This window comes from Sminthopsis crassicaudata, chromosome 2, assembly GCF_048593235.1.
Source record: "Sminthopsis crassicaudata isolate SCR6 chromosome 2, ASM4859323v1, whole genome shotgun sequence".
NCBI lineage: Eukaryota > Metazoa > Chordata > Mammalia > Dasyuromorphia > Dasyuridae > Sminthopsis > Sminthopsis crassicaudata.
The window spans coordinates 245,406,930-245,433,087 of NC_133618.1; the positions used below are offsets into that span (position 1 = coordinate 245,406,930).

A 26,158-nucleotide genomic window follows, 5' to 3' on the forward strand; every position below is an offset into this window, starting at 1 on the left:
CCCAAAAGGAAAATGTTTGTTGGAAGCTTAAAATAAAAAAATATAGCTTAAATTCAAACAAGCAGCATTAATATCTATATATTAGCAAGAAGATATTAAACTTTAAACCATAAAATTGTGGGTCATAGAATAAGCTTACTAAGAAATTATCCTATTTATAGTTCCATACTATTTCAATTTGAAATAAGCATTTTCATTAGAAATTATCTTTTTATGATAGGTTCACATACTTTTATACCACTTTGAGCAATAAAGTAAAGCTGCATTGTTATTTTAACCTTTGCCTTAAAACATTTTTTAAAAATGATGCCTAGAAAACCTTATGAACTGCCTTTTGGGGAGGGGGGGGTAATTAAGCTGAAGATTTCATTCAACTAAAGTTAGACTATGTCATAAAACTGCTTTTCCCAGCTTTTTTCCAGGAAATCATTTACTAAATAAAAGCTTTTAGTGTTGTTCATTTCATCTTTAAGAAAGTAAAAGTATTTTATGATGCCATAACAATTGGAATAAAGAAACTAATATATGCAATTTCAAATTAGAGTTATTTTGTTAATGTATATACAAGGCTAAATTAAACGAGTTTTCCTGATAACAGATCAATTGATTGGTTTGGGCAGAAGAGGTGAAAAAAATTATTCAAATAATTTCTCATTAAACTGAACTGTGATATTTATTTTTTGAAATGTCGGTACTTCTCAAATTGAGACATTTAAATGAGTTTATTTTTATCTTTCATTGATTGATGGATTTTCTTTTGGTTTATTCAGCATGTTGGTAAAATTAAATATATGTATCGTGCTAGACTTGGTTTTCTCACGTTTAGTTTTCCCTGTAAAACTATGAATGGTTTTTCACTTTGATAAGAAAAATATTTCAAAGTAGTATTGCATATAGGTTAATTTAATGTTATATCTATTAGTATCCTTGGTTAAAAAAAAATATGAAGTCATTGTATTTTATGTATTTCAGAGCCAGATCTAATACCTCTCCTAATGTCTTAAAATTTGGTTTTGATCTTGAGCAGAATTAAATTAACACATATTTAGAACAGTTATGTTACTTTTAATATGTTCCTGAGCTGCTTAAGTTAAAACAGGAGAATGGGAAAATAATATAAATAGGCTTTCTGTGTTGTTTGTGTCATTATGTAAGGACTTAGCAAATCCATTAGATTTACTTGAATGAATTTGGAGATTAAAGAGTTGTAAAAATCAGTGTGTTTTAAGTAGAATTTTGGCATTTCTGTGAATTAGTCTGGATCACTGACAAATAGGTTTTTCTGTGTGACAATGGATACTGGTTCTTTTCTTGACCTTGAATACTACTGTGTATGGTGTCTTTGTGAAACTGTGTTTGGGATACTACCTTCTCTTTTATCGCTATATGCTAATAGGGCTGTTTCTTTACCTGTGTTGTCAGTGCTGCTTAAAAAAAAAAAAAAAAAAAAAAAAAAAGTACTATTGCTGTAGTTTGGTACAGATATCCAAGTTCTTTGCTGTCTTGACTCCTAAAAGATATCAATTATATTCAAAATGTAATCCTTACAATCAGAGGTCTGAGCCAGATAACAGAGCTATAAATCTGCATGAGAATCATCTAAAAAATTGATTTGCAAGTAGATTCTCAAATATTCTTAAAACTATCACAAAAATCTTGGAAAATATATATCAGATGCCACATTATTCAATCTATTCTTGGAAAGATTTGGATACAACATATCCAAAGGCTGGTTGGTCATTCAATCTTTTCTTGGAGACTTAGAAAAAGTTGGGGTAAGGAGGCTGGAGAGGAAAGTAGAGAAGCACTATCTTTTAGGGTATACTTCATTTGGTTCTAATTGTTAGAGAGTTTTTTTGTTTGTTTTGTTTTACATCAAACCTAAATTTGACTCTACAGCTTCCATCCAGTATTCTTACTTCTTAAAAAAAAAAAAAAAAAAAAAAAAAAAAAAAGGCTTTCATTTCCAAATATTCTTAGCACTCTTTCTAGCTAGTATCAAAACCCCCAAAGATCTTTTTTAAAAAAGTTTTCTCATACAAGGCATCCATTCATTACTTATGATTTACAATGTACAAAATACTATACTGAGACAAATTATTTACACAATGGGACAAGTCTATTTAGATTTTGGGACCTTAAATCTGTTTTTAATAAATATTTCCTCCTTTAAAAAAAAATCTTTTGCAACTAGTCAAAAGAGTTTGAATTTCATGTTTCATTTTAAAAGTTGTATGTCTTATTTTGGTTACCAATTTGTACCCCAGAATCCCTTAAAAGTACTAGCAGAATTTCAGCTCTGATTAGGTACTAAAGGATAGATCTGCTTATGTTCTGTCATCACATATTTAGATGGACAATTTCAACAGAATTCTTTGTTCTGTTGAAAAGTTGAATTATATATATGGTAAATCTAAAAATCATTTATTCTAACTGTAGCACTACTTACTCTGGAGAAATGATATATACATATGATCAGCGTAAAAATTCTCTGTTTTTAGGTTTGGGATAATCTGCATCATCGGAAATAGTATAGTGATAAAAAAGCTCACGTAATTGAAGAGTTATGTTTGATGGAAATTCCAGATCAGCTAAATTTTTCTTACAGAGGAAAATTTTTTAAAATGTGCTATATAGAGGGGCAGCTAGGTGATGCAGTGGATAGAGCACCAGCCTTGAATTCAGTAGGAGCCTAGTTCAAATCTGGTCTCAGACACTTAACACTTCCTAGCTGTGTGACCCTGGGCAAGTCACTTAACCCCAGCTTGGGGGGGGGGGTTGTTATGTATTTTAAATTATAAAACTTAATTTAGGCACTCTGCAATTCTTAATACAAATTTACAGATCTCAAGATGTCTGTAATTTTCTACAACCCTCTCTTTAAGCCTCCTATTAAATTTCCTAATATTTCATCTCTCTTAAAGGGTTCACCTATTTTAGTGAAAATCAGGACCATTCTTCATCACCTCCCTGACTTCCCTACAAACTCTAATTCCTCTCATTACCACTCCTATTCTCATTTGCTATATTCTAATGCAGGGGTAGCCTTTGTCAACTTTATGCTTTTGATCTCATCCCCCTCATTCTGTCTCTTCCAAGAGATTGTCCCTTCAGTCATCCCCTTTGCATGATCTTAAATCTTTCTCTGTGCCTACAAACCTACTCAAAACTTTAACTCTTGCTCTTAAAAATCCTTCATTTAACCCTATCATTCTTGCCTTCCTATCATTTTTATCTTCTTTTCACAGCCAGACTCCTAGAAAAAAGCCATCTATTGTTTTTGCTTCTCTGCCTCTTGCAAAAATTGCTTTCTATTAGCAAGGATATAAGAGGATGCCCTCTTAGCTACTAAATATAAAGGTCTTTCTTAGTACTTATCCTTCTTGGCATACTCTTTCAGCTCTTGACATTCATCTATTTTGATTCTCTTCTTATGCATATGACTATACTTCTGGTTCCTTTGCAGGCTTTCCACCATCCTATGCATGGCTTTGTTCTAGGCCTTCCATTCTCTATTTCTCTCAGTGATCTCATCAGTTCTCAGGCGTTCACAATTATCATCTTTATTAATATGACTCCTAGACCTACGTAATCTCTCCTGAGCTTCAGACCCACATCACCAAATGCCTGTTAAATATCTCTATTTGTATGTAGTACATTATAACTCATTATCTTCCTCCCCTTACCCTCTCAAAAACTTTGTATTTCTGTTGGAGGCATTCTTCCACTTAATTAAGTTCACAAACTCAGTCATGTTTAATTCTTTCCTTACCCTCATCTTACCTTATGCAATCAGTTACCAAGTCTGGCCATTTCTATATCCAACTCATAGCCTTCAACTATCCTCTTTTCTTTACACATGTGGTCACCCTGTAGTTCAGACTACCACCTCTCTCTTGATCTGTTCAACAGTCACCTAAATGAATTCACAGTCTCTAGTCTCTTCTCTATTCAATCTACTATCTATATAGCTGCCAAAATACTATTCCTAAAGCATGTCTGACATAACTCCCCTGCTCAAGAATTTCCAGTGAGTACTTGTTGCCTCTAGTATACAATAAAAAAATCCTCATGTTGGCATTAAAAGGTTTTCATTGTGTGCAAGATATAGGGAGGAAATTTAAGTGATTTAAAAAATTTTAATGTTTAATAATCTGACTCCAGTTTACCTTTTCAGCTTTTCACAGTACTCTTCACCTAATTTTAGTAGTTTCCCAAATTTGCAATCTTCTCCCACCTACTTTCCTTTGCTAGGCCACTTCCTCTTCCTATTCTTCATCCCACTAGAGCCTCTTAGCTTCATTCATCTTAGCTCATGTCCTACTTTGCATGGGAAATCTTTTCTCATTCTTCTAAACATTAGTGTTCTTTTCCTTTTCCAAATGAAGGTATGTTTACTTATCTGCTTATGTGTTGTGACCTCCCAACAAAATGTAAGCTTAAGCACTGAGACTAGTTTTCATTTGTAATCCTATCTTTAGTACTTAGCAAAAAGAGTTACCTGAAAACTCTTATTGCTTGAATTGTATTGGATGAAATCCAAATTTGCTAGCCCTGAGAAAATGAGTTTTAAATGACTAGGAATTTGTTATTCATTGCAAAATGTGTAAATCACACCATTCTTTAACAAATGTAACTAGATTATACCTAGTATCTGCATTGTGTAGTCAGGGATTTAGGCTCAAGCACTATTCACAATGGCCAAAAGAGCAGAGAAAAGATCATCTGGACATTTATTCACAAGAAATATATATAGTAAGTAAAAGCCTGGAGATGGTTCCTTGGTGTGTAAATAAAGCAGGCACATATTCCAACTTAAAAAATTACTGTTATTTGTATACTTTGAGGAAGTTAAAGATAGAAGCAAAGGCCTAATATATTATGTCCAAAAAGTTTTAGTGTCATTTATTTAAATTCAGTGATTCGCTTTGGGGACATCCTGTTTACTAAAATGTCCATAACCCCATTTTTTGTGCTGGCAAAAACCAAAAAATTAGGTGACCATTGAGTATCAGGGGAGGAAAGCCTTTTGTGGATCAGTATGGAATATTGTGCAGCAAAATGCAAAAAAAAAGAAAAAAAAGTTAACAAGTGATTTTTATGATGTAGAATCAAGAAGACCACAGTGATGAACAAAACTCTTAAAATGGAGTTGAACTCCAGTAATGGGAAAACCGATGTTGCTCCTGAAGAAATGAGACATCAACCTCGTCACCTCGAGGGGATGGGGGAGGGCAGTTCTGGACAAAGCATTTTTGGGCTTTCCCGATGAGATTTCTGAGTTGGATTTTTAAAATAACATGTCACAGTTCAATCTGGAAGGCTAAAAAATGTTTTATTGTGTTTTAATGACACGGGGGCGTGGATGGACTGCCTAGGAGGAGGCTTGTATTGGATCTTCCTGGATAGAGGATTTCGGATCCATTGGCGTGTAATTGTGTAACCTTTATGTGAAGTTTATCTGGGCAAGGAAACCTCCCAGGAAGGTTAATTTTAATATGTAAGGAAATCCCGCCCTCTTTCCCAATAAACTGGAAACACGCGGGGGGAGGGATGAAGACGAAGACGCGAATGCGCGCGCTCGAATGATGGAAGTGGAGAGGTGTTGGAGCGCCGAGGCGGCTGGGGCCTCCGTATCGCGAGCCTCGGTAGGCTTCTCACCGCTAGAGGCCTGAAAACAACCGATAGCGAGACCATCGATTTACCGACCACGTAAGACGGATCAAGAGGCCAGAGCTGATTAAGCGGGGCAAGGGCACTAGAGAGGAAAAAGGACGGAAGCCTGTCGAAGACATTTCTGATACAACGCAGCTTTAGCGAGTGGTTGCGGTCCAGTAGGGGGCGTATCTCCGCAAAGAAACTCATCCAGTTAGGAACCAGTGCGCAGGCGCAGCGCAGATGCAAACGGTTGGGAGGAGTGAAGTCTAGTCGTCGAGTCTACCGGGCTAGCTCGAACTCCCTGCGGCGCCGGGGCGGGCGGTGTGGACTCCCAAGCTGCTGTCCGTTCAGTCATGGATGAAGACTACTTCGGGAGCGCCGCGGAGTGGGGAGAAGACGCCGACGGCGCCCAGGTAAGAGGAGGCCGAAGCGCGGCCATTGATAGCTCGCCATTGTCACGTCTCCGTTCTCCTCCAGTACGCGGACTGGCGCTCTGGGGCGTGCGGCCCGCTGGGGAGCGGCGGCGGCTGGAAGCGCGTCCTGCCAGTGCTGAACGGTAGGGAGACCCCCGAGGCTTGGGGGGAGGGGAGGGGGCTATAGCCACTAGTTCTATGTGTGGGGACCAGCTTCCTGCCCCTGCGCTTGCGCGTGTATACACACACACCACACAATGTTTACCAACACTTGATTGCAGCCTGGTAATCGCGTTACCCCTCCCCCTTCCAAAATCTTCTTCCTGGGACTTCCCGTGCCATTTCTCCAGTCCTCAAAATCTTTAAGCAGTCTGGCTTCCAGGCCTTTCTCTCTCCCCATCACACTTTTCTCCACCAAAAAAGCAAACTTCTCTTTCCCCCGGCTAATACCTTCCTTGCCTACTAGTTTTCTGCTTCCGTGGCGTGGGTTTGAAATGCTCCCTCGGCCCTTTGCTGCCTTCCCTTTTCCGAGTAGTGGCCTTTCTTCTGCCTTAGCAGGCAGCTAGATGTGGCCCGCCGGAGAGAGTACTGGAAGACCTGAATTCGAATCCAGCTTCAGTCACTTAAGCATAGCTGTGTGACCCTGGGCAAGTCACAAAACCTGAAAACGCTGGAGAAGGAAATGGTAAAGCGTTCCAGTATCTTTGCCAAGTAAACCCCTTAGACATTATTGGTCCTCGGGCCCATGAAAAGTCAGACAGCCGCTTACTGTACATGTGATTTATCCCTCTACCGAACTCTAAGTGCCATGAGGACTGAAATTATCTCTTCTAAAACTTCTAAACCTCAGTGCTCAGACTAGGGTGCTTAATACAAATTGTAGTTCAGTTCAACAAATCTTTATTCAGCATCCTTACTGTCAAACATTTTGCTAGACTTTGAGGCCTTGCACACAGGGAGCCCACATTCTAACGTTTGTTGACATTGTTGAAACACTCTTGCAGTTTTAAGACACGTCTCTTCCTTGGTACAGTCCATCCTTCACACTACTTGCAGCTGAAGAGGGGATTAAAGATGATTTTTGGTTTAGTTTTATATTCTTCAGACCAATTGTAGTCTCTTATATGTAGTAGATTTGAAAACAATAAAGTTATGGGAGGAAGGGATGTGTGTGTCAGATATGAGTCTGGCCTTTCATCCACTTATTCATCCAGACAACCATTATTAATCTTTGGTCTGATTCAAATTAGCATATTAGTTGTATCCTATCTTTTACTATCTTTCAATCAAGCTCTATTCCACCACATCTTTTTGCAAGGAAAGTATAAAACCCTGCCTTGGCCTAGCATGATGAGCTGGTGGTGAATAATTTGTAAATTTAGAGAGATTCCTCACCACAAGGTTAGCTTGCAATTGATAAATTTCTGAAGACTATAGAGATGCTGCTGAGGAGGAAGTGCTGGAAAAAATCACTGATCTTTTGTAGATACTTACATTTAGAATGAATGTAGTGATAGAAAGTATGGTGGGAAATTATTTCCCCCAGACATTTGGCAGTAAATCCTTTTCCCACAGTACTAAGGTAAACCTAAATATGTTCTTGTCAAGGGTGTTAGTGTGCAACCGTTCCACGTCCTGAGAATGTTTCTTTTAAAAAAAAAACTCCCAGAGAAGATTTTAGAATATTCTATTAGAAAGCCACTTCCATTTTGTCATGGAATTAGTAGGATTCTATTCTTTGAGTATGACTATTGAAAAGTGGATGTTTTTGATGCTGACAATCAATTCTTCTAATTCTTAATGAATCAGAATTGATTGTCACCATTAAAAACACCCACTTTTCCAAGGGCATATAAGCATTAAGTGGTTACATTAGGTGTCTTTGATATTCAAGAGTGAAGTTGGCCCCTTTTATTATATACTAGCATAATTAATAATAATTATTAATTACCCAGAAACTTTCTTATCAAATATTTTTTGTAATTTTTTAAATATTTCACTTAAATACAAACTGAGAAAAGAAAAAAATTGCCATGTGCACAGCAGACCATAAGTGATGATTCGATATAAAACAACCAATTTCCATTCAAGAAAATATATACATTACTACATGTTGTTTTCAAATCTGCTGTTTTTCTTTGCTTTCTTATTGGTTTTATTTTGTTCTTTGCTGTACACTTTTTGCTTTATTCCCCCCCCTTTCCTCTATGTACCCTAAAGAAGGCTACAATTAAGTGTGTGTATGTGTGTGTATATACATATATATATATGTATATACACATTAACATAGATATCTTTAGATATAGATATATAGATATATATACACTCCTACATATATATGTAAGACTCTACTATGCTTATTTCCTTTTATCATCTGTTTCTCTGAAAGTGGATAACATTCTATCATAAGTCTAGAGTAGACTAGCTACCTCATCATTTCCTATACCACAGCAGTATTCCTTTTTGGACTCAGACAGTATTTTCCTTCATGGAATCTTTAAGGAATTTGGATATTTATAATAGAATGACTTGGTTGTTCAATGTTATTGTTAAAACAATACTGCAATGTATTATCCTGTGTTCTATGTAACTGAGATTGGCTACATTAATCACAATTCCCTTTCAAAGTTGTTTGTCTTTATAATATTGTTACTATTGTATAAATTATTTTGTATCTTCCTACCTCAGGATTCTTTTAATTATTTCTTCTTGTAATACATATTCATATACATAATTTACATATAAACCATTCACAATTAATGGTTAAAAAAAAACAATACTGCAATTACAATATATAATATTCTCTTTGTTTCATTTGTTATTTCATGGAGGCCTCCCTCTCAAGCTTTTTAATACATCACAGATAATAGTGAGATCAAGAGTATAACCACTCCTGTTTGTAGCTGAAGAGGAAAAAGGGTATATAATAGTTCATAGAGTTTAGGAGATTGGTGAATTACTAGGAAGATTATTAGTGAGCATATCATCATGTTTATTGAAGGAAGATCCCCCAACATAATGACAGTAATTTTAGTGGAGAGGAATGCTATCCCTGAAATCCTGGAATAAAGTGAGGCATTCTTTGAGTCTCTTACATATCCATTGAAATACTTTTCCATCAAAGCCCAGTTCATATGCCACATTATTCATTACTTCTGCTTAAAATTCCTAATTCCCACCCCAAAGAGTCCCATCCCAAAGTGATCATTCTTTTCTTAAATTTCTCTACCTCAATCCTGAACTGGGGGTTGTTATTATTTATTATATCTTTATTTTTAGAAACTAGGCATGCTGCTTTGTATATGTATGAGATGCTTTATATATATATATATATAAATAATTATTCAACTCATTTTAAGGCCCAACCTTGAAGCCTCCCCTAACTATTACATTTCTTCTTAAAATCACACTTCTCAGAATTTTGCAGTCAGGAACATGTATCACTAAGGTAAAAAAAAAAAAAAAAAAATGATGTATATGATAAAATTTGCAAACATGACCAGTTTGTCTCTTCAACTAAATTGCGTCTGCGGGTGGCATATTCATTTCTTAAACCAAGCATAAGACACCAAGCATAATAAGTGAAAAAATTTTATCTGGCTTTTAAAGTTTCTTTTCACTTTGCAATCTGATATGTCCCTACAAGTGTGGTCTGTTAAATGTTTTCAATAATAGAAAAAGAAATATTTACAATATAAAAAAGTTTAAATACTATCTCTTAATTTAATAGCAGGATGATGATTATGGAGAAGGAGAAGATGATGCAGAAGTCCAACAAGAATGTTTACACAAATTTTCCACTCGGGATTATATAATGGAGCCTTCTATATTCAACACACTCAAAAGGTAAGAATTTTAAAAAATAATTAATTTGTGTTGGGAAGCAGAGAGGAGGATAACTTAGAAATATAGTTATTCTGGGGCAGCTAGTTGGCTAGTTGGTGTAGTGGATAGAGCACCAGCCCTGAAGTCAGAAGGACCTGAGTTCAAATTCGGCCTCAGACACTTAACACTTCCTGGCTGTGTGTGGCCTTGGGCAATTCACTTAATCCCAGTTGCCTCAGCAAAAAAGAAAAAAAAAAAAAATATATATATATATATATATATATATATATATATAGTCATTCTAAATCATAGAATCATAGGATTTTAGCAGTTATGTACCTCAATACCATCATCACATAGATGAGGTATTGTTGTCATTTTTCAGTCCATAACCCCATTTGGGGTTTTCTTGGAAAAGATACTGGAAAGATACTGCTATTTCCTTCTCCCGCTCATTTTACACATGAGAAAACTTGAGGTAAACAGGATCGTATGACTTGCCCAGGGTCACACAGCTAGTAAATGTTTGAGGCCTGATTTGAACTCAGGAAGATGAGTCCCTGACTCCAAACCCAGTGCTCCCCCCCAGCCAGCCATACATGAAGTAACTGAGGCCCAAAGAAGGGAACAGGAGTCAACCAAAAGTCATTTAGATGGCCCAGCTCCTTACAGCTACTTCTTTCTAATCTGTTAGGTTTTCTGCATTTTTGACCATTTTTTACTCCTTGCAGGTATTTTCAGGCAGGCGGATCTCCAGAGAATGTGATCCAACTTTTATCAGAAAACTATACTGCTGTGGCCCAGACTGTGAACCTCTTGGCAGAGTGGCTCATTCAGACAGGTGCCTGGGGATGGGAGGGTGGGTCTAGAATTACAGAAGAAAACCCCTTTTAACTTCTAAGTTCGAAGTTTGTGTAAATAAGAACTAAATTTCTTTCTCTCTCAGCTTGATGTATGTCTGAATAACTGAGGTTTCCTGATATGAACCAGATTATCATTGAATTTTTGCCATATAGTAGAGTCATGGAAGCTTTGTAGAGTTTTTGTTTTTTTGTTTTGTTTTGTTTTGTAAAAAAAGAAGTAAAACTGTATTAAAGCTATTCTCTAAACCCATGTACTCACAGTATACAGTCCCCTACATATCCAGTGGATTCCAAATTATTTCTTAATCCTTTTAATTTCCTAATAGAGGAGGGGGCAGAGTCACTTACAGTGGTCCCAGTTATATTGTCTGGCACTGAGAATTTCTTACTGAGAGTTCTGTCTTGATTCGAATATAAGACACACCAATCATCAATTCATCAGCCATTTCCTAAGCACTTTGAACAATGGATAAGAAGAGATTGAAAATGACAGAATAATTGTGGGATGAAGCGGCAGGGCTGGTGAAGAAGAGATTTGAGAGGATACATGGAGAGTATGACCATAGGAAAAATAAATTCAGGATCTTCTCCTAAAATTGGAGCAAGTGGCAAAAAAAATGAGGGATGTTGAGGAATTTTAAGGTGTGTGTTAGGGAGTAAGCAGAAGCCCTTAACAGATGGGCTTTTTTCCCTAGTAAAATAGAAAGCCCTGGAAAGAGTGCGAGGAGAGAGTGACAGTACAGTTTTGAGGAGAGAAGAACAGATTTGGAAGATGGTGGAGAGCAGACATGACTTTCTGTGAGCTCCTCTGACCTTCTCTCAAACCAACAGCAGGTTAAGCCTCTAAACTGGTTTTGGAGTCAAAGAATCCACAAATTTGGAGTATAACACCAGAAGAAGATACCTTGGAAGAACTTTAGAACAGGTCTATTTCAAATGGGCATGGGGACAGTCTGACAAGCCCAGACTGCAGCACAAGGAGCTTGGGTGGAGAGTTAGAGCGATGCATCTTCTATGCACATGGGAATCTTCTGTGAGCTCTTAGGCTTCTCTGTCCTGTTTGCAAGTAGGTGGTTTGGCAGATTTACTACAAAAGCCAAATTGTAAACTACTGAGCCCAGTATGAACACTAGACCTAACTGCCATTATTCAGCACTGGAAACTAGTCAAAAGAACTGACCCAGGGCAAATTAAAGCAGCTGTGGCTCCTTTGCATTGAACAGATCTCAAGCCTTTTAAAAGTGAATAAAAAGCTAAAAAACAAACTCACCATAGACAGTTTTTATGGAGAGAGAGTACAGACTTCAAATCCTGAGGCTCCCAAAAGCAAAGCAATTCCAGATGAAGCCCCAAAGGAAGACATGAGCTGGTGGTCATTTTGCAGGGCTTTCTTGGAAGATGACATAAAGGATCTTAAAAGAGAGAAGAAAAATGGGGAAATGAAATAAGATCATTGCAAAAAAGGAACATAAAAAACACATAATACCCTACAAAAGAGATATGAAAAAGACACCAATTTGCTGAAAAACAAAATTTGGGAAATAATGCAATGAACAAAAAAATTCATTTGGCCAGTTATAAAAGGAGATAAAAAATTTAACTGGAGAAAATAATACATTAAAAATTAGAATTGAACAAATAGAAGTGAATGACTCAATAAGACTTCAACAATCAGTCAAACAAAAACAAAAAATATATGAAAAAATACTAGGAAAAACAACTGATCTGGAAAATAGGTGTAGGAGAAACAATCTTAAGGATTATTGGACTTCTTGAAAGCTGTGATGGGGAAAAAAAAAATGCTAGACATTATTCTACAGAAAATCATAGAAGAAAACTGCCCTGATATTTTAGAATCAGAAAGTAAAATAGCCATTGAAAGAATTCACTGATCGCCTCCTGAAATATACACCCCACCCCCCAAAATTAAGTCCCCAAGGAATATTGTGGCTAAATTTCAGAGCTATTGCACCAAGGAAAAGATGTTGCAAGCAGCCAGAAAGAAACAATTTAAATACTGAGGAGCCACAGTTAGGATTGCCCAAAACCTAGCAGCTTCCACCTTAAAGGATCAAAGGGCCTAGAATCTGATATTCCGAAAGGCAAAAGAACTTGGATTACGGCCAAGAATAAGCTATCCAAATAAAATAAGCATTATCTTTCAGGGAAGAAGATGGACATTCAATGATATAGATGAATTTCACCTATTTCTAATGAAAAGAACAGGTTTGGAATAGCTGCTGATTCTGCATCATCAGTTGGGCACAGTTAAGGGGTGGTCATGGAAGTTGAAGAGACTACTAGACAAAAAAAACCCAGGGTGTTTGAATGGGGGGAAAGGGGGAGAGATTGCTAATCCTTAGTGGAATATAAAGAATAGGAAGTGTACTCTGGAGGGATAGCTGAGAAAGAGATGACAAGATCATGAGAGTTCACAGAAGAATAATTTTGCCCTAGCAATTATTGTCAGGGATCAAATGAGCATAAACTGGGAACCTTCCCATCAACTATCTGTTAAAAATGAATTAATAGAGGTCCCTATCTTTTAATAATCTTTTATGACTGAGCATTGTCAGTGTGTACCCTCATTACCTCTGACTCCTGTTAGCCCAGGATCTTTTAAATTTTGACACACAGAATAGAAAAAATAAGGTGATGATGAAAGTGTCTGGAGGCTGGCGTGAACTCATGCTTCAGATCCATTTTACAACTATATTTCAAGAGGGGGTTTAGCATATACCAAAAATATATGGTATAAATAATCAGCTCCTGATGTCTATGTTCAGAAGCAAAGACCCAGTCCTCTTCACGCATATCCTTACCCCAGCAGCTTTGGTGCACTGAGCATTTTCATTTTTATAGATTTAAAATCCCACTTGGAATATACCTTCTACCTTGGTAACTCCTGACAATTGAAGAATAAAGCCAGACATGGTAAGGAAATCCCTTCAGACACAGCTTTTGAATCGTCCTTTCAATTTTCAGAAGGGTTAGAAGGACCTTGCATTCTTTTGTGAGTCCCATTTTGTGTGAAAATCAAAATCTAAAAAATTATTCTTCTAATATTTGTTGTTCTTTAAAGTTCACAAAGTGCTTTGAATGCTTATAAAGAGAAGTGTGTTAGTGCAAGTATTATCCCCTTTTACAGATGAGGAACCAAGCTTTGAGAAGTTGTGCCTTGCTTACTGTCTTACTGTGAGTTGGTGAGGCAGGATGGAAACCCAGATTCCTTGACTCCCAGGTCCTATCTTATATACGTGACTAAATGACTCATTGGTCAAAATGAAAAATTTTTTGTGAACTTGCTATTTTCTGCCTGTTTTTGTTGTTGTTGTTGTTTATTTGTTTTTAAATTCTTTTAGGTGTTGAGCCAGTCCAGGTTCAGGAAACTGTGGAAAATCATTTGAAGAGTTTATTGATCAAACACTTTGACCCTCGAAAAGCAGATTCTATCTTTACTGAAGAAGGAGAGGTAAGGAAGATCTCTTCGCCACTGGACACTCACATTGTTGTCTGATCTTTTATTTCTCAAGTTCATGCATATATACATTCTGGTCACAAGTATAATTCTCACATCCTTCCTGTAAAACTTCTTGTATTCTGATTTTGTTGAGTCTCCTTGAGAGTGTGGTATAATTAAAAAAACAAAACAAAACAAAAACTGGGTTCTAGTTTCAGTTCTTATCTTAAGTAGTCTCTGGGCCTTAGTTATCCCTATGAAATAAATGATTTGTATTGGACCCTTGGAAGAAACCTCATTATGTCTACCCCTCCTCCCTCTCTTCTTTCTTCTTATATTTATTTATTTATTTGTTTGTTTTTAGACCCCGGCATGGCTAGAACAAATGATTGCACATACTACCTGGAGAGATCTGTTTTACAAATTAGCAGAAGCTCATCCAGACTGTCTAATGCTTAATTTTACTGTTAAGGTAAGTTAAGGGTAAGTTAAATGGGTGAGTGAGAAGGGGGCAGGGAGAAGAAGCATTTCAGTAGTACTTTAGTAGTAAATTCGAGCTTTTTTACAAGTATTATCTCATTTGATCCTGTAATAGCGCTTCAAGGTAATTGATATTATTAAATCCATTTTAATTAAGGAAACTGAAGCAAAGAGAATTAAGTGCAGGTCACACTAATACATATCTGAGGCCAGATTTGAATTATCTCTTTCTAACTCTAGGCCCAGTGCTTTTTCCACTACTCTACCAGTTTCCTCTAGTGTTCTAAGGAAACATTAGAATAGAAAGATGAGAGAATTTGAGTTTCCAAATGCTTAGAAAGTTTTTTGTTTATATTAAATTTCCAGACAGTATTCATATTTGATTTTTTACACAGACTAAATTCTGGGGTGGGAATATTGATAAAAGGTGTTTTTTTTTGTTTTTTGTTTTTTGTTTTTTTTTTTTGTTATGGGGGGAAGAAGCAATTTATCTATGTTTTCAGGATATGGAATCCTGAAAACATCTAGAGTTGCTATAATTGTAAAATGAAATAAATGAAAAGACTTTGAAAATGGCAAAATACCATAGGCATTTTGTTAAGGATATATTTTATTTTTTTAATCCATTTATTTTTATCATTTAATATGTTAGGAAGTTATTCATATTGTTTGGGATTCCCCTAATATCTAAGAACCATGTTCTAAAATTCTTTTTAAGTCTTTCACCTTATAGCATACCTTGGATTGTTTTATTCAACTATTTAATTTTTGTGTATTTATGTGATACCTAGGCTAACCTGAGCTCCTTGACGACAAGGAACAGTGTCATGTTTTTTAACATCCCCTTTAACTTTATGATTAAATATTAACATATTATTTATTTAATATTTAATTAATTTGATAATTTTAGAGGTAGAAGTAACTTTAGATGTTCGTAAGTCAGAGTTGGACATTTTATAGATGTGGAAGCAGAATCTAGAGTAGTAGTCTTACTTCACTGGACCATGTTGACAAGAATTAGAACTAGAACTCCGGTTTTCTCGCTCTGTTGTACTCTTTCTTTTTTGCCAATTTTCCAAGAATCAGTTTTCTATGAAATGACTGAGGTTTTTTTTTAGAAATTTTGACCTTTATTTATTTTGGTATTGTAGCTTATCTCTGATGCAGGATACCAAGGAGAGATAACTAGCGTATCCACAGCTTGCCAGCAATTAGAAGTCTTTTCTCGAGTGCTCCGTACTTCACTGGCTACAATTTTAGATGGAGGAGAAGAAAACCTTGAAAAAAATCTCCCTGAATTTGCTGTAAGTTATGACTCAAGGAATGGGGAAGAATTGAAATATTATGGCCCATGTATCTTAAAACTTTCAAAATAACCCATTACATAACTGAGGATGAAAAAAATTATGACAGATATTACTATTAGCATAGCTAGAAGAGATTCTGGATACTTTTATTTCTCTTTCTCAACTTTTCTAATTGCATTAGTGATGTCTTTAAAAATGTTTCTATTATGAACATTTCTATATAGAAAGAACAAAAGAGGATAATCATACATGAACTCTTTTTTTTTTTAATTTAATTTTTATTTTATTTTATAATTATAACTTTTTTTTTGACAGTACATATGCATGGGTAATTTTTTACAACATTATCCCTTGCACTTACTTCTATTCAGATTTTTTTCCCTTCCTCCCCCAGCCCCCTCCCCCAGATGGCAGGCAGTCTTATACATGTTAATTATATTACAGTATATTCTAGATACAATATATGTATGTAGAACCGAATTTCTTGTTGCACAGGAAGAATTGGATTCAGAAGGTAAAAATAACAGTTTACACTCATTTCCCAGTGTTCCTTTTCTGGATGTAGCTGATTCTGTCCATCATTAATCAATTGGAATTGGATTAGCTCTTCTCTATGTTAAAGATATCCACTTCCATCAGCATACATCCTCCTACAGTATCATTGTTGAAGTGTATAATGATCTTCTGGTTCTGCTCGTTTCACTTAGCATCAGTTGATGTAAGTCTCTCCAAGCCTCTCTGTATTTCTCCTGTTGGTCATTTCTTACAGAACAATAATATTCCAGAACCTTCATATACCATAATTTACCCAACCATTCTCCAATTGATGGACATCCATTCATCTTCCAGCTTCTAGCCACTATAAAAAGGGCTGCCACAAACATTTTGGCACATACAGGTCCCTTTCCCTTCTTTAGTAGTTCCTTGGGATATAAGCCCAGTAGTAGTATGGCTGGGTCAAAGGGTATGCACATTTTGATAACTTTTGGGGCATAATTCCAGATTGCTCTCCAGAATGGTTGGATTCTTTCACAACTCCACCAACAATGCATCAGTGTCCCAGTTTTCCCACATCCCCTCCAACATTCATCCTTATTTGTTCCTGTCATCTTAGCCAATCTGACAGGTGTGTAATGATATCTCAGAGTTGCCTTAATTTGCATTTCTCTGATCAATAGTGATTTGGAACACTCTTTCATATGAGTGGAAATAGTTTTAATTTCATCATCTGAAAATTGTCTGTTCATATCCTTTGACCATTTATCAATTGGAGAATGGCTTCATTTCTTATAAATTAAAGTCAATTCTCTGTATATTTTGGAGATGAGGCCTTTATCAGAACCTTTAACTGTAAAAATGTTTTCCCAATTTGTTACTTCCCTTCTAATCTTGTTTGCATTAGTTTTGTTTGTGCAGAAACTTTTTAATTTGTTGTAATCAAAATGTTCTATTTTGTGATCAATAATGGTCTCTAGTTCTCCCTTGGACACAAACTCCTTCCTCCTCCACAAGTCTGAGAGGTAAACCATCCCATGTTCCTCCAATTTATTTATGATGTCGTTCTTTATGCCTAAATCTTGGACCCATTTTGATCTAATCTTAGTATGTGGTGTTAAATGTGGGTCCATGCCTAGTTTCTGCCGTACTAATTTCCAGTTTTCCCAGCAGTTTTTGTCAAATAATGAATTCTTATCCCAAAATTTGGGATCTTTGGGTTTGTCAAACACTAGATTGCTATTTTTATTCACTATCTTGCCCTGTGAACCTAACCTATGCCACTGATCAACTAGTCTATTTCTTAGCCAATGCCAAATGGTTTTGGTGACTGTTGCTTTATAATATAGTTCTAGATCAGGTACAGCTAGACCACCTTCAATAAATTTTTTTTTCATTACTTCCCTTGAAATTCTCGACCTTTTGTTGTTCCATATGAATTCTGTTGTTATTTTTTCTAGGTTATTTAAATAGTTTCTTGGAAGTCTGATTGGTATAGCACTAAATAAATAGATTAGTTTAGGGAGTATTGTCATCTTAATTATATTCGCTCGGCCTATCCAAGAGCACTGAATGTCTTTCCAATTATTTAAATCTGACTTTATTTTTCTGGCAAGTGTTTTGTAATTTTGCTCATATAATTCCTGACTCTCCTTTGGTAGATATATTCCCAAATATTTTATACTATCGACCGTTATTTTGAATGAAATTTCTCTTTGTATCTCTTGCTGTTGGAATGTGTTGTTAATGTATAAAAATGCTGAGGATTTATGTGGATTTATTTTGTATCCTGCAACTTTGCTAAAATTCTGAATTATTTCTAATAGCTTTTTAGCAGAGTCTTTGGGGTTCTCTAAGTATACCATCATGTCATCTGCAAAAAGTGATAATTTGATTTCCTCATTTCCTACTCTAATTCCTTGAATCTCTTTCTCGGCTCTTATTGCCGAGGCTAGAGTTTCTAGTACTATATTGAAAAGTAATGGTGATAGTGGGCAACCTTGTTTCACTCCAGATCTTATAGGGAAAGGTTCTAGTTTATCGCTGTTACATATGATGTTTACTGAATGTTTTAAATATATGCTCCTTATTATTTTAAGGAATAGTCCATTTATTCCTATACTCTCAAGCGTTTTTTAGGAATGGATGTTGGATTTTATCAAATGCTTTTTCTGCATCTATTGAGATGATCATATGGTTTTTATCAATTTGATTATTAATATGGTCAATTATACTAATAGTTTTCCTAATATTAAACCAGTCCTGCATTCCTGGTATAAATCCCACTTGGTCATAGTGTATTATCCTGGGGATGATTTTCTGAAGTCTATTTGCTAATATCTTATTTAAGATTTTAGCATCAATATTCATTAAGGAAATTGGTCTATAGTTTTCTTTCTCAGTTTTCGATCTACCTGGTTTAGGTATCAGTACCATGTCTGTGTCATAGAAGGAATTTGGTAGGACTCCTTCATCCCCTATTTTTTCAAATAGTTTACATAGCATTGGAGTTAGTTGTTCTTTAAATGTTTGGTAGAATTCACATGTAAATCCATCTGGTCCTGGGGACTTTTTCTTAAGAAGTTGGTTAATAGCTTGGTCTATTTCTTTTTCTGAGATGGGATTATTTAGACTACTTACTTCTTCCTCTGTTAATCTGGGCAAGCTATATTTTTGAAGGTATTCTTCCATTTCATTTAAGTTATCGAATTTATTGGCATAAAGTTGAGCAAAGTAGCTCCTAACTATTCTAATTTCCTCTTCATTAGTGGTGAGTTCACCCTTTTTATTTTCAAGACTAACAATTTGCTTTTTCTCTTTCCTTTTTTTAATCAGGTTTACTAAGGGTTTGTCTATTTTGTTGTTTTTTTCATAGAACCAACTCTTAGTTTTATTAATTAATTCAATAGTTTTTTTACTTTCAATTTTATTAATCTCACCTTTTATTTTTTGAATTTCAAGTTTTGTGTTTGTCTGGGGGTTTTTAATTTGTTCCTTTTCTAGCAATTTTAGTTGTAAGCCCAATTCGTTGGCCCTCTCTTTCTCTATTTTATGCAAGTAGGCCTGTAGAGATATAAAACTTCCCCTTATTACTGTTTTGGCTATATCCCACACATTTTGGTATGATGTCTCATTATTGTCATTTTCTTGGGTGAAGTTATTAATTATGTCTATGATTTGCTGTTTTACCCAATCATTCTTTAGTATAAGATTATTTAGTTTCCAATTATTTTTTGGTCTATTTTCCCCTGGCTTTTTGTTAAATGTAATTTTGATTGCATTGTGGTCTGAAAAGGATGCATTTACTATTTCTGCCTTACTGCATTTGATTTTGAGGTTTTTATGCCCTAGTATATGATCAATTTTTGTATAGGTTCCATGAACTGCTGAGAAGAAAGTATATTCCTTTCTGTCTCCATTTAGCTTTCGCCAAAGATCTATCATATCAAACTTTTCTAGTATTCTATTTACCTCTTTGACTTCTTTCTTATTTATTTTGTGGTTTGATTTATCTAATTCTGAGAGTGCAAGGTTGAGATCTCCCACTATTATAGTTTTGCTATCTATTTCCTCTTGCAGCTCTCTTAATTTCTCTTTTAAGAATTTATATGCTGCACCACTTGGTGCATATATGTTTAATATTGATACTGCTTCATTATTGATGCTGCCCTTTAGCAAGATATAATGCCCTTCCTTATCTCTTTTAATTAGATCAATTTTTGTTTTTGCTTGATCTGAGATGAGGATGGCTACTCCTGCTTTTTTGGTTTTGCCTGAAGCATAATAGATTCTGCTCCATCCTTTAACTTTTAGTTTGAATGTCTCACCCTGTTTCAGGTGTGTTTCCTGTAAACAACATATAGTAGGATTCTGACTTTTAATCCAGTCTGCAAACTGCTTCCTCTTTATGAGGCAGTTTGCCCTGTTCACATTTATGGTTAGAAGGACTAATTCTATATTGCTTGCCATCCTATTAACCCCTGCTTATGCTTTTCCCCTTTCCTTCCCTCTTACCCCCCTACCCAGTATTAAACTGGTGAACACCACTTGCTTTTCACAGCCCTCCCTTTTTAGGATTCCTCCCCCACCTTAACGATCCTCCCCTTATTTTACCCCTTTTCCTCGAAATTTCTGTATTCCCTTCCCCTTAGCTTACTCCTTCCCTTTCACTTTTCAATGAAGTGGAAGAAGTTTCACCATAAATCAAATATGTCTATTGATACACACTATGTTCATCTCCCTCCTTTCTTTCTCTCAGATATAATAGGTTACCTTTGCCTCTTCATGAGATGTAGTACCACCACTTTACACTTTTTTATGATATAATTTCCTTTCCACCTCTAGTTTCTAAGACAAATTGTACATATGTTCTTTACATATTTTTTTGGCAGAAGTATAGTTCTCAATATTTCTTTTTACCTTTTTAGAAATCTCTTTAGTTCTGTATTTGAAGATCAAACCTTTTATGTAGGTCTGGTTTTTTCATCAAAAATAGATGGAATTCATTTATTTCGTTAAATGTCCATCTTCTTCCCTGGAAAACGATGCTCATTCTTGCTGGGTATGTTATTCTTGGCTGCATACCAAGTTCCTTAGCCTTTCGGAATATCATGTTCCAGGCCCTTCGTTCTTTTAATGTGGACACTGCTAGATCCTGGGTTACATACATGAACTCTTAAACATTAAGTAATTTGTTATTTTTAAATATATATTAAATTTAACCTAAAAATACCAATGTGGCCTCCTTGTCTGTGTCCTCATCTGCTCCTTTCAGTGTATGTTTCATTGTTCCTTTTTTTTTTTTTTGCATTATTACTACATCCCTACTCCACCCTACCCCAGATCTTCTTTCCCAGTTCTCCAGCTTCACTACCCACAATATAAGTTCTCCCTGTAACAAATAACTATAGTTAAGCAAAATAAATTTACATACTACTAGACTGAGCTCCCTGAGAGCAGGGAAAATGAATGTCTTTTTCCATTTTTTGTAATCCCAGTGCTTAGCACAATGCCTGACACTTAATAGATGTTTATTAACTGATTGACCTATGACTAAGATGTCTTATTTTTGTGTGTTGTTCTTATATCACTTTTCTTTCTGAGTATATTCTTCCCCTATCTTCCTTGGTAAGCAGGTATTTTGTTTTAAGTTCAATCAAATCAGCCAATACACTGAGCATAGTAGTAGTAGTATTGGTAGACTCTGTCCTTTCTATTGAGAGGAGAGAGATGCATTTTCTTAACATATCTTTAGTGCTTATCTTTGTCATTGTAATTACATAGCATTCAGTTTCCTTTCCTCTTCCCCTCCCTCCTATTTACATTGTTATAGTATCAAGTATATTTTTTCCCACTACTCTTACTTCATTCTGCATCAGTTCATATAGGTCTTCCTATGTTTCCCTGAATTCTTGTAGTTTTATAATTTTCCTTTACATTCATGTAACACAATTTGTTTAGCTGTTTTCCAGTCAATGGACACCAATTTTGTTTCTAATGCTTTGCTATCACATAAAGTGTTGCTATGAATATTTTGGTATATATGTGGCCTTTCTGTCTAACAGTGGAATATATAAATTAAAGAGTATGGACATTTTAACCTAGTTTAATTTCTCATTGCAACTATTATTAAGTCATCCTTTTAGAATGGGAACTCAGTGTTTTATCTTTTCCACGTGGAATATTTCAGAAAATGTTATGCCATGGAGAGCATACCTATCTCTTTGCCCAGTCAATGATGTCTATATTGGCCCAAGAAGAACAAGGAGGGTCTGCTGTGCGTAGAATTGCTCAAGAAGTTCAACGATTTGCTCATGAGAAGTAAGATCAAATGTTTCTTTCATGTTTACTGATCCTGTCCCATTACCAAAATTCTCCCTTGTAAGATCTTTTCATTATTTTGAACTAGGGAACAAAATCTTAACTCCTTAAGAATCTTGCTAAGGTTACATATCCAGAACTGGTGGAACAGTTGTGTCTACAACAAAAAATGAGGAAGTTTGGAAGATGGGGGAGGGAAATGAGTTCAGTTTTGGACACGTGGGTTTTAAGATATTTTAGGGGAGAGTCACCTGCATAAAGATAATAAACTCATAGGAGATAATTAGGTTATTGAGAGAGTATAGAGGGAGAAGATGAGCCTTTGGGTTTACTCATCCACTGTTGGGGATCAGGGTATGGATGATTAATAAACAGAAGAGCCTGAGAAGTGGCTAGATAGATATGAAAACCAAAAGAATAATGTCAAATGCTGCAATGAGATCAGGGGGTAGACTGAACAGAAACTATCAGATATGGTAGCTTTGCAGAGACCATTTTCATTTGAGTTTGGAAGCTATATTATAAAGGGCTGTTAAGGAGCAATTAAGAGAAAATGAAAGAAATTGTTGGCTTTTTCTGGGAATTTAGATTGGAAAGGGCAAAAATTATATAGGATGGTAATGAGGGAATGGTTAGGTTGAATGAAGGTTTTTAAGAATGTAGAAGATTTTTACTGTGTTTGAAGGCAGTAGAAAGAACTAGTAGATAGGGAGAAATTAGAAATTGGGAGAGAGAAGGATGACTGAAAAGGCAGTCTGCTAAAGATGCAGGAAGATTGGTCTTGAGAAGGATCATCTCATCAGATGCCAGAGTAAAAAAGAAGTGAGTGGGAAGTGTGTCAAGAAAAGGAAAGGCAAGCTCATGGCTAATGGCTTTAATATTCTCCTAAAATAATGGTGTGTTTAGTTGAGAGAATCTGAGAAAGAGAGGTATAGGCGACTTTAGGAGAGAAGTTTGAAGTAGCTTTTGAGGAGTGTGAGAGAGGGAATAAACTAGGGAGCGATGAAAGGATTGCCTTAGTATAGTGCAGGAAAGGCCCCGTGCAGTTAGCTGCCATGACTACCCCTCTATCTTCTACACTCTTCTGCCTCTGAATCAGATATTGTTAGCAAAGTAACTATCCAGCATCAAAAATGCAAACATTAGTGCTGTTTACTTATAGTTACGTGAAGTAGAAAAGTGATCATTCTTGACTTGGGGAATTTTCTTTCTTTTTTCTAACTCAAGAGGCCATGATGCCAGTCAGATCACACTTGCATTGGGCACAGCTGCTTCATACCCCAGGGCTTGTCAGGCCCTTGGTGCCATGTTGTCAAAAGGAGCTCTGAATCCAGCTGACATCACAGTCCTGTTTAAGATGTTTACTAGCATGGACCCACCTCCTGTTGAACTGGTAAATTTCTATTTCATTTTTGCATTATGAAAAATGACCCCATAAACTTTTCCCATTTGCTTATATGGTGAGTGAATTAAATAAAAATAATTACTTTTGCTTTATGGCAAAGCGTTCACTAATAACGCATTGTTGTAAAAGTGAACATGAATGTGATTTGTAATTACTATCAAATATAGAAGCAGAACAAAGTGCTAAGCCTTGGATATTAATGTCATTGTTTGCCCTTTTAGATAAGAGTGCCAGCTTTCTTGGACCTGTTTATGCAGTCATTATTTAAACCAGGTGCCAAAATCAATCAAGACCATAAACACAAGTACATTCACATATTGGCCTATGCAGCTAGTGTGGTAGAGACCTGGAAAAAGGTAATCTTGGGATTTTGAGACTGTAACACATTTGTTCTGATTGGTGACAGTTCTTAATGGTGAGCCCAGGCTTAATGAAGTATCTCTCAGGTACCATCTGGGCTTTCTTTACTTCTTATACTTTACTACCCTAAATGATCCGCATGCTGTCCTTCCCACTTGACATGCCATCTTCCTGCATTTTTATTGGGGTGTTCCCCATGTTTGAAATGTTCTTAGTTCTCTGCCTCTTGGCTTCTCTCAAGCCTCAGCTCAAATCCTATTTTAGATGAGACTAAGCAGTTTATTTCTGAAAACTATTGTACCATTAAAAAAAAAAGTCATTCAAGCTTTATTACATTTTTCAGAACAAGAGAGTGAGCATCAATAAGGATGAGTTGAAGTCAACATCCAAAGCTGTTGAAACTGTTCACAATTTATGTTGCAATGAGAACAAAGGTGCCTCTGAGTTAGTAGCTGAGTTGAGTACACTTTATCAGTGCATCAGGTAAATAAGTTCTACTTCTAAAAATTTCTGCCACTTTCGAAGATCAGTTATAAAATTACATCACTTCTTATTGCTATCTTACATTCAAAATAAAACTAGCCTTTTAAACTATTATTATAAGCCTTATTGTTTGGATGGGGGTTTGAATGTGGTTTATTTTGCAGGTTTCCAGTGGTGGCAATGGGTGTACTAAAGTGGGTGGATTGGACAGTGTCAGAACCACGCTACTTTCAGCTTCAGACTGATCATACACCAGTACATTTGGCCTTACTAGACGAGGTATAATGCATTGTATGTTGGGTTGTCCTTGTATATACATCCTATGGTTTCATTGCACATCAACATAAAACTGTCTTCTCAGTGTGAAAAAATTCAGCTGTTTTTATCCCAGTGTTTGGGGGAACTTGTTGAATCAGACCAAGAAAACAGTGACAGTTACTTTCTCACACTTGGAGTAGATGTGTTTAAAAAAAAAAAAAAAAAAAAAAAGCATAGTTGTGAAATGAGTTCTTTTGGCCATAGATCAGTACCTGCCACCAGCTCCTCCATCCCCAAGTCTTGCAATTGTTGGTCAAACTATTTGAAACAGAGCATTCCCAATTGGATGTAATGGAACAAGTAAGTGGCCTTTCAAAAAATTGAAAAGGTTTAAGAATTTTGAATGTAGTCTTGTTTAACTTCTCCCCCCACTTTTCCTCCCCAGCTTGAACTGAAGAAAACACTGCTAGACAGGATGGTTCATCTGCTGAGTAGGGGTTATGTACTGCCTGTTGTCAGTTACATCCGAAAGTGTTTGGAAAAGTTGGACACTGATATCTCCCTCATTCGCTATTTTGTTACTGAGGTCAGAAATGCTTCCTTTTGGTAACACTAAGACCCTACTTATTTTAAATTAGTTCACTTTGTAGCTGAATTCTTAATGTGGTGTTGGGGATTATTCTTCAGAGAAAAGCCTGAAAAGGAGGAGAGAGGGATGACCCAGGGCACAGGAGTCATGTTCAGGCTCTCATGCTCATGCTCTCTCTCTACAGGTCTTGGATGTGATTGCTCCTCCTTATACTTCCGACTTTGTACAGCTCTTTCTTCCCATTCTAGAGAATGACAGCATTGCTGGTACCATTAAAACAGAAGGAGAGCATGATCCTGTGACAGAGTTCATAGGTAAGGGTAAAAGAATTGTTCTGATTTGTATTTTTCTTTTTTAAACATCTGGTCACATTTTTAACTCATTCTTTTTTTTCTTTATTGAAGCCCACTGCAAGTCTAATTTCATTATGGTCAACTGAATCAGACTGATTTAGTCTGCTGCTAAGATCAAGACATTTCCTGATAGAAATCATCTCTTCAAGAAATTGTGAGAATGGTCTCAGAAGGACCATGACCATGGACACTAGTGGTGTGAAAACACTTTTTACTGACCCTATGGGTCATTTTAACTGTGTGGAAAATTCATCTAAAAAGTTTTCAATTAAAATTTGGGTGGACATTGGGATATTCATTGGGACAAATATCCCAATCCACACAAGGTGTGGCAGCACCTCATTCATCAATAAATACTTAATGACTGATAATTGTCTCACTTGAACTGT

At 35.9% G+C, this 26,158-nt stretch overlaps 1 protein-coding gene across 2 annotated transcripts; it reads left to right on the forward strand.

The window, feature by feature from the left end:
* Positions 1-5,548: 5,548 nt before the first annotated feature.
* Positions 5,549-26,140, forward strand: NELFCD (negative elongation factor complex member C/D). Of its 2 annotated transcripts, XM_074288700.1 has the most exons (15): positions 5,549-6,071; positions 9,802-9,917; positions 10,628-10,737; positions 14,122-14,231; positions 14,584-14,691; positions 15,851-16,003; positions 22,191-22,321; positions 23,549-23,714; positions 23,948-24,082; positions 24,430-24,569; positions 24,734-24,848; positions 25,092-25,187; positions 25,273-25,413; positions 25,601-25,730; positions 25,821-26,140. In XM_074288700.1, exons 1-15 carry the CDS (start codon positions 6,012-6,014, stop codon positions 25,853-25,855), a joined length of 1,746 nt encoding a protein of 581 aa, XP_074144801.1. In that variant the 5' UTR covers positions 5,549-6,011; the 3' UTR covers positions 25,856-26,140. The 2 variants fall into 2 exon arrangements, with proteins under 2 accessions (XP_074144801.1, XP_074144800.1); XM_074288699.1 differs by having other exon boundaries at positions 5,551-6,071; positions 25,601-25,898.
* Positions 26,141-26,158: the final 18 nt, after the last annotated feature.